General features: G+C 47.1%; 1 protein-coding gene across 1 annotated transcript in view; it reads right to left on the bottom strand.

Moving 5' to 3' along the window:
- Positions 1-700: 700 nt before the first annotated feature.
- Positions 701-7763, bottom strand: part of mrpl43 (mitochondrial ribosomal protein L43) — a 27677-nt gene continuing 20614 nt past the window's right edge. Inside the window, exon 3 of the mRNA XM_043713069.2 lies at positions 701-1025. Coding sequence (XP_043569004.2) covers positions 793-1025 — 233 coding nt within the window. The 3' untranslated portion in view covers positions 701-792. The remainder of the gene's footprint in view (positions 1026-7763) is intronic.

Below are 7763 nucleotides of genomic sequence, written 5' to 3'. Positions count from 1 at the left end.
GTCCTTTTCAACTGCACCAACCCTTAACACTGGATATCCCGGACAAACAGCCAATTCTGATGTGAGCCCTAATCACATGGAGAGCTATTTGACTGCATGCAGCATCACAGAACCAACCACATCCTGCAGTGTGGAGTAGTGGCCCGTATCCATTCCCTGACCTGCTTCTAGCTCAGCCACACCTGACCCTGTGGGGCTGAGAGACAGAGGCTATCTGTTCTCAGTCACAGCCAGGCTCCAGGACAATTCATTTATTTAGTATCATCTGTCAAAAGAAAGCAGAGTTAGTGTTTCACATCTCGTGACCCTTTTTAAGAGAGCCCTCGAAACATTAATTGCTCCTCTCTCCACAGATGTTGCCAGACCTGCTGAACTTCTCCAGCAATTTGTTTTTGTTTCAGATTTCCACCATCCGCAGTTCATTAGAACATTACAGCACAGTACAGGCCCTTCAGCCCTCGATGTTGTGCTGACTTGTGGAACTAACTCAAGCCCATCTAACCTACACTATTGCATTTTCGTCCACATGTTTATCTAATGACTATTTAAATGCCCTTAAAGTTGGCGAGTCTACTGCTGTTGCTGGCAGTGTGTTCATTGTTTTAATTGAGACTGTATCGGATTTCCATGCCCACAGTTTGAGGCATACACACTCCTCCTGCCTCAAGTTATTTGCAACTCAATTCTTGACCACTCCATGTGCTGGCCAGTTTAGTTTTATTTAAATAGAAAACAATCAGTTTATTTTGCTCAGTCCATTCACCCAATACTGGTTAAGTCCTTGACTTTGCTTCAGAGTTTGTCCTCAGACCTTCCTTTAACCTGTTCAAAGTCGTGCATGTTCAGGACACTGGGTTTGTTAGTGAACGGGGTCCACTGACTCTGGATGCTTGGATTGTCGGTGTGATAAGGTTTGCGAATACGGATGATGTCCAGTCCTGACTGGCTGGCCATTTTCTGAATGAGTTGGCCAACTTGCTCAGCAGTCTTCCTGTTCAGTGGCTCTTCCCTCACGGATCCATTCACTGCAGAGAGAGAGAGAGAGAGAGAGAGAGAGAGAGAGAGAGAGAGAGAGAGAGAGAGAGAGATAATAAGAAGGTGCCACAAAGTGAATGGTAAAATATGACGTTGCATTCCTGATCCCCAGGAACCCAGGATCTAAATTTTGTTTACGATTCATGGAGTATGCGTCTCGCTGGCTGGGCCAGCATTTATTGTCCATCCCTAATTACCCAGAGGGCAGTTAAGAATCACCTACATTGGTGTGGGTCTGGAGTCACGTGTAGGCCAGACCAGGTAAGGATGGCAGATTTCCTTCCCTAAAGGACATTAGTGAACTGGATGGGTTTATTTTATACGCCCATTGACAGTAATCACAATTAGGGCAGCTCTCTGCTCCAGATTTTATTTGGAATTGAATTCAAATTCCACCATCTGCCAGGGTGTGTTTTGAAGCCCATATCCTGTTTGTTTGTCTTCAGAATCATTTGCAGCATCTGCAAATTAATTTCTGTGGCCCATGGACCACGACACCCAGATACCCCTGTACCTCAAGAGTTCTGCAACCCAGCTCCATTTGAATTATATTCTGTTTTTCTCATCTTCCTGCCAAAGTAGACATGCCCACATTGTACTCCAACTACCAAACTCACTTAACCATTTACATCCCTCTGCAGACTGTTAATATCCCCTTCACAGCAAACTCTCAGATCTATCTTTGTGTCATTAGTAAGTTTAGGAACTAAACATCAGGTCTCTTTATGCAGGTGAACTGATACAGACTGTAAACAGTCCAGTGCCCAGCATCCATCTGTAACATGCACATGTGTGTGCACACAGATACACACACACACACACACACACACACACACACACACAATCTGATTCCCAAGTTTCAGGGAAGGACCACATTGTCCTCAATGTTTTTTTATTGATATAAATCACACTGACCTTGCACACACAGCAACATACCAGTAATCTTGTCAGTTTGCACACACGTTAAGATGTCATCTGATATCAATATTGGAATAAAGAAACGCGTTGAAATTTGCTTTGCACAAGCCAGACAAATCACAAGCAGCAATTCACAGCCGTATGCTGCTGCAGCGACACATCGGTTCGAACACGCTCTAATCAACACTCCCATCAAACGCTTCAGTCCCGATGAGTCACGGGCTCCAATTCCAGCTGCGGAGAAGTGTTTTCTTTTTCTGGGAAAAGGGTTGGGATTTGGATGCTTAGGGGATTGGCCAGGAACAGCTTGAGACTCGTCAGAAAGTGAGCAGCCAGCACTGGGAGAATGAACCGGGGGGTTGGGAACGCTGGTTGTGAAGTTGGCTCAGTGAGCTGATTCATAAGAATAGAATCCCTACAGTGTGGAAACAGGCCCTTCGGCCCAACAAGTCCATACCAATCGTCTGAACAGTAACCCACTGAGACCCATTCCCTTCCCCTATTAACCTATATTTACCCCTGACTAATGCACTTCACCTACACACCCCTGAACACTATGGGCAATTTAGCATGGCCAATTCACCCTAACCTGCACATCCCTGGACACCCAAAGCCAATCTGGAGGACAAAGTGAGGGCTGCAGATGCTGAGATCAGAGTCAAAAAGTGTGGTGCTGGAAAAGCACAGCCGGTCAGGCAGCATCCGAGGAGCAGAAGAATCGACATTTCGGGCGTAAGCCCTTCATTAGGAATGAGCTCATTCCTAATGAAGAGTTTATGCTTGAAACATCGATTCTCCTGTTCCTTGGATGCTGCCTGACCGGCTGAGCTTTTCCAGCACCACATTTGACTACAGCCAATTCACCTTGACGTCTCCTTGTAACTGTGTACGTAGCATGGCCAATTCACCCTAACCCGCACATCTTTGGACCGTGGGAGGAAACCGGAGCACCCAGAGGAAACTCACGCAGACACAAAGAACGTACAAACTCCACACAGTCGCCCGAGGCTGGAATTGAAGCCGGGTCCCAGGCGCTGTGAGGCAACAGTGCTAACCACTGAGCCACCATTCCTAACCCAAGCCAGGTGAGGGAGTCTTCAGGAAGACATTCATTCATAAATGGCCATCACAAAGTACACAGCGAGAGAACAGACTCAGTCTGCCTGTTACTCGCTGATTACGGTTTCTGACTTGAGTTAGGCTACACCATGACACAGGAACAAGGGTATGGCCTATATTCTGAAGACCCTTCCCATAATCAGTGGGTCAGCAGGTTGTCTAACTACCGAACTGGGAGGGTTGGAATGAAAGGAGAGGGGTCTACATTTCAAGCAGCCCACAAATCAACATCCCTTCGTGACCCTTGACCTTAATGCCATCGGATTATCTGACAGCCTCCTTCGGTCTCACCGCACCAGTCAGTCACACTGGCCTTTCCCTTTCAAACATTAAATCAACTGCAAAGTCCATCAACAAGTAAATACCATTCCTGCCGATCCTATCGGATATTTCCACACACGCTCAGCTCCTACTCGGAACACAATATCCAATCACAGATATTCGATGACCCTACAATTTCTGGGCGGGGTGGTCAGGGAAGGGTCGGGCAATACTGAAGGCTTTGGTGTAATGCTACATTTGGGGTAAAGACAGTACATTTAGATAGCACCTTTGGTAACTTCAGGGTGTCCTGAAGTGCTTTGTTCAACCAATGAAGTGCCTGGCTGTAACATTTCAACCCGAGCTGCCAAGCTTCCACATCGCTTTTATTTAATTCATTTCTGGGACATGGGCGTCACTGGCTGGGCTAGCTATTACTGTCCATCCCTAATTGCTCCAGGGGGCATTTCAGAGTCAACCACATGGCTGTGGGTCTGGAGTCACATGTAGGCCAGACCAGGTAAGGATGGCAGTTTCCTTCCCTGAAGGACATTAGTGAACCAGATGGGGTTTTTACAATTGACAGGAATTACAATCAGACTAACTTTTTAGTGAATTCAGATGTTACTAACTGCCATGGTGGGATTTGAACTCTCGTTTCCCTTCCCAAGACATATTAGTCCGGACTTCTGGGCCAGAGACGTTACCATTGTAACACTGCCCCCATGACATTAACCGAGTGAGATAGCACCAGGATGATGTGATCATCTGAATGGCTGTATCTCTGACAGTGCGGCACCCCCTTGGTACTACACAGGAATGGGGGCAGGAATCTTCCAGCCATATCTCAAAACCAGGACTTCAACTTGTTACGAGAGAGAGAGAGAGAGCATGACAGTGAGAGATAAAGAAGGGGGAGTGAGAAAAAGTGAGAAAGAAAAAGAGAGACAGGAAGAGAGAGTGAGACACAGAGAGGGTGAGAGAGAGAGAGACAGGCAGACATAGAACATTACAGTACAGTAAAGGCCCTTCGGCCCTTGATGTTGCACCGATCTGTGGAACCAATCTGAAGCCCAGCTATCCGACACTATTCCATTATCATCCGTATGTCTATCCAATGACCATTTAAATAGCCTTAAAGCGACTGTCTACTACTGTTGCAGGCAGTGTGTTCCACACTCCTACAACTCTAAGAAACTACCTCTGACATCTGTCCTATCTCTATCACCCCTCAATTTAAAGCTCTGTCCTCTTGTGCTAGCCATCACCATCCGAAGAAAAAGGCTCTCCCTGTCCACCCTATCTAATCCTCTGATTATCTTGTATGTCTCTATTAAGTTACCACACAACCTTCTTCTAATGAAAACAGCTTCAAGTCCCTCAGCCTTTCCTCATAAGACCTTCCCGCCGTACCAGACAACATACTAGTAAATATTCTCTGAACCCTTTCCAAAGCTTCCCCATCCTTCCTATAAGGCGGTGACCAGAACTGTACGCAAGGCTCCAAGTGCGGCCGCACCAGAGCTTTGTACAGCTGCAGCATGATCTCACGGTTCTGAAACTCAATCCCTTTACCATTAAAAGCTAACACACCGTATGCCTTCTTAACAACCCTATCAATGTGGGTGGCAACTTTCAAGGATCTGTGTGTATGGACACAGAGATCTCTCTGCTCTTCGACACTACCAAGAATCTTACCGTTAGCCAGTACTCTGCATTCCTGTTGCTCCTTCCAAAGTGAATCACCTCACACTTTTCTGCATTAAACTCCATTTGCCACCTCTCAGCCCAGCTCTGCAGCTTATCTATGTCCCTCTGTAACCTGCAACATCCTTCATCACTATCCACAACCTCTATTGACCTTAGTGTCATCTGCAAATTTACTAACCCGTCCTTCTTCGCCCTCATCCAGATCATTTATAAAAATGACAAACAGCAGTGGCCCCAAAACAGATCCTTGCAGTACATCACTAGTAACTGAGCTCCAGGATGAACATTTCCATCAACCACCACCCTCTGTCTTCTTTCAACTAGCCAACTTCTGACCCAAACCGCTAAATCACCCTCAATCCCATGCCTCTGTATTTTGTGCAAAAGCCTACCATGGGGAACCTTATCAAATGCCTTACTGAAATCCATACACACCACATCAACCGCTTTACCCTCATCCACCTGTTTGGTCACCAGCTCAAAGAACTCAATAAGGTTTGTGAGGCATGACCCACCCTTCACAAAACTGTGTTGACTATCCCCAATCAACTTATTCCTTTCTAGATGGTTATGGGTAAAGTGTTGGAAAAGGTTATGAGAGATAGGATTTATAATCAAGCAAGGGTCACTGGTCTATAATTACTTAGGGTTGTCCCTACTCCCCTTCTTGAACAAGGGGACAACACTTGCTATCCTCCAGTCTTCTGGCACTATTCCTGTAGACCAGGAGAGAGATAGAGGCAGATAGAGAGCGAGAGATAGAAAAAGAGAGAGCATGAGAGTGAGAGATAAAGAAGAGGGAGACTGAGAAAATGAGAAAGTGAAAGACAGAGAGAGAGAGAGACAGAGACAGAAAGAGCAAGGGAGAGAGAATGCGAGAGATGAAAAAGCGGGAGAGAAAAAGAAAGACAGAGACAGGGAGAGACAGAAGAAGACAGAGAGGGACAGAGGGAGATGGGGAGAGATTCTGAGAGAGCCAGAGAGAGAGATAAACATAAACAGAGACAGAGGGAGACGGGGAAAGGGAGAGATAGTAAGAAAGAAAGAGCATTAATTGACCTACAGCTTATATTGAGACCGGAGATCATGGTGGATCTGATAATCCTCAATTCCATCTTCCTGCCTTTCCCCCAACCCCCTCGACTCTCATCTTGATTAAAATTCTGTGAATAATTTTCAAAAGGCGATTTGATAAGGAGGTGAGGAGGGAAAGAAATGGTGCAGAGCTTTGGCAGACAGCGAGGGGATTGGGACTAAGTGTACAGCCCCTTCAAGCGCCAGCACAGGTACTATGGGTTGAATGGCCTCCCTCTCTGCTATCCCTTGCTGTCTAATTGCAGAGTGGTTGGCAGAGCAGGCTACAGGTGCCTACCACTAAAAGAAATATAAAATACCCAAAAATCCCATATGGGGAGTAACCTGGTTCTCAATCTCATCTGTGCCAGAGAGAGAGTGAGAGAAAGGGGGGGGGGGGGGGGGGGGGAAAGAGAGAGAGAGAGAGAGAGAGAGAGAGAGAGAGAGAGAGGGAGAGGGAGAGACAGAGAGAGAGAGGGGAGGCAGAGTGAGAGAGGGGGAGAGACAGAGAGAGAGAGGGGGACAGTGAGAGAGAGAGAGGACAGAGAAAGGGGGAGGAGGAGAGAGAGAGAGAGAGAGAGAGAGAGAGAGGACAGAGAGAGAGAGAGAGAGAGAGGACAGAGAGAGAGAGAGAGAGAGAGGACAGAGAGAGAGAGAGAGAGAGAGGACAGAGAGAGAGAGAGAGAGAGGAGGACAGAGAGAGAGAGAGAGAGAGAGGACAGAGAGAGAGAGAGAGAGAGGACAGAGAGAGAGAGAGAGAGAGAGAGAGAGGACAGAGAGAGAGAGAGAGAGAGAGAGGACAGAGAGAGAGAGAGAGAGAGAGGACAGAGAGAGAGAGAGAGAGAGGACAGAGAGAGAGAGAGAGAGAGAGGACAGAGAGAGAGAGAGAGAGAGAGGACAGAGAGAGAGAGAGAGGACAGAGAGAGAGAGAGAGAGGACAGAGAGAGAGAGAGGACAGAGAGAGAGAGAGGACAGAGAGAGAGAGAGAGAACAGAGAGAGAGAGAGAACAGAGAGAGAGAGAGAACAGAGAGAGAGAGAGAACAGAGAGAGAGAGAACAGAGAGAGAGAGAGAACAGAGAGAGAGAGAGAGAACAGAGAGAGAGAGAACGGAGAGAGAGAGAGGAGAGAGAGAAAGAGAGAGAGAGGAGAGAGAGAGAGAGGAGAACAGAACAGAGAGAGAGGAGAGAGAGAGAGAACAGAGAGAGAGGAGAGAGAGAGAGGAGAGAGAGAGAGGAGAGAGAGAACAGAGAGAGAACAGAGAGAGAACAGAGAGAGAACAGAGAGAGAACAGAGAGAGAACAGAGAGAGAACAGAGAGAGAACAGAGAGAGAACAGAGAGAGAACAGAGAGAGAACAGAGAGAGAACAGAGAGAGAACAGAGAGAGAACAGAGAGAGAACAGAGAGAGAACAGAGAGAGAGAACAGAACAGAGAGAGAGGAGAGAGAGAGAGAACAGAGAGAGAGGAGAGAGAGAGAGAACAGGAGAGAGAGAGAACGAGAGAGAGAGAGGGAGGAGAGAGAGAACAGAGAGAGAGAGGAGAGAGAGAGAGAGAGAACAGAACAGAGAGAGAGGAGAGAGAGAGAGAGAACAGAGAGAGAGGAGAGGAGAGAGAGGAGAGAGAGGAGAGGAGAGAGAGAACAGAGA

This window comes from Chiloscyllium plagiosum, unplaced genomic scaffold (assembly GCF_037043375.1).
Source record: "Chiloscyllium plagiosum isolate Xiang-an unplaced genomic scaffold, Cpla_swu_hap1 HiC_scaffold_22, whole genome shotgun sequence".
NCBI lineage: Eukaryota > Metazoa > Chordata > Chondrichthyes > Orectolobiformes > Hemiscylliidae > Chiloscyllium > Chiloscyllium plagiosum.
The sequence above is the reverse complement of the archived record's forward strand: the minus strand, read 5'-3'. Positions and strand labels throughout refer to the sequence as shown.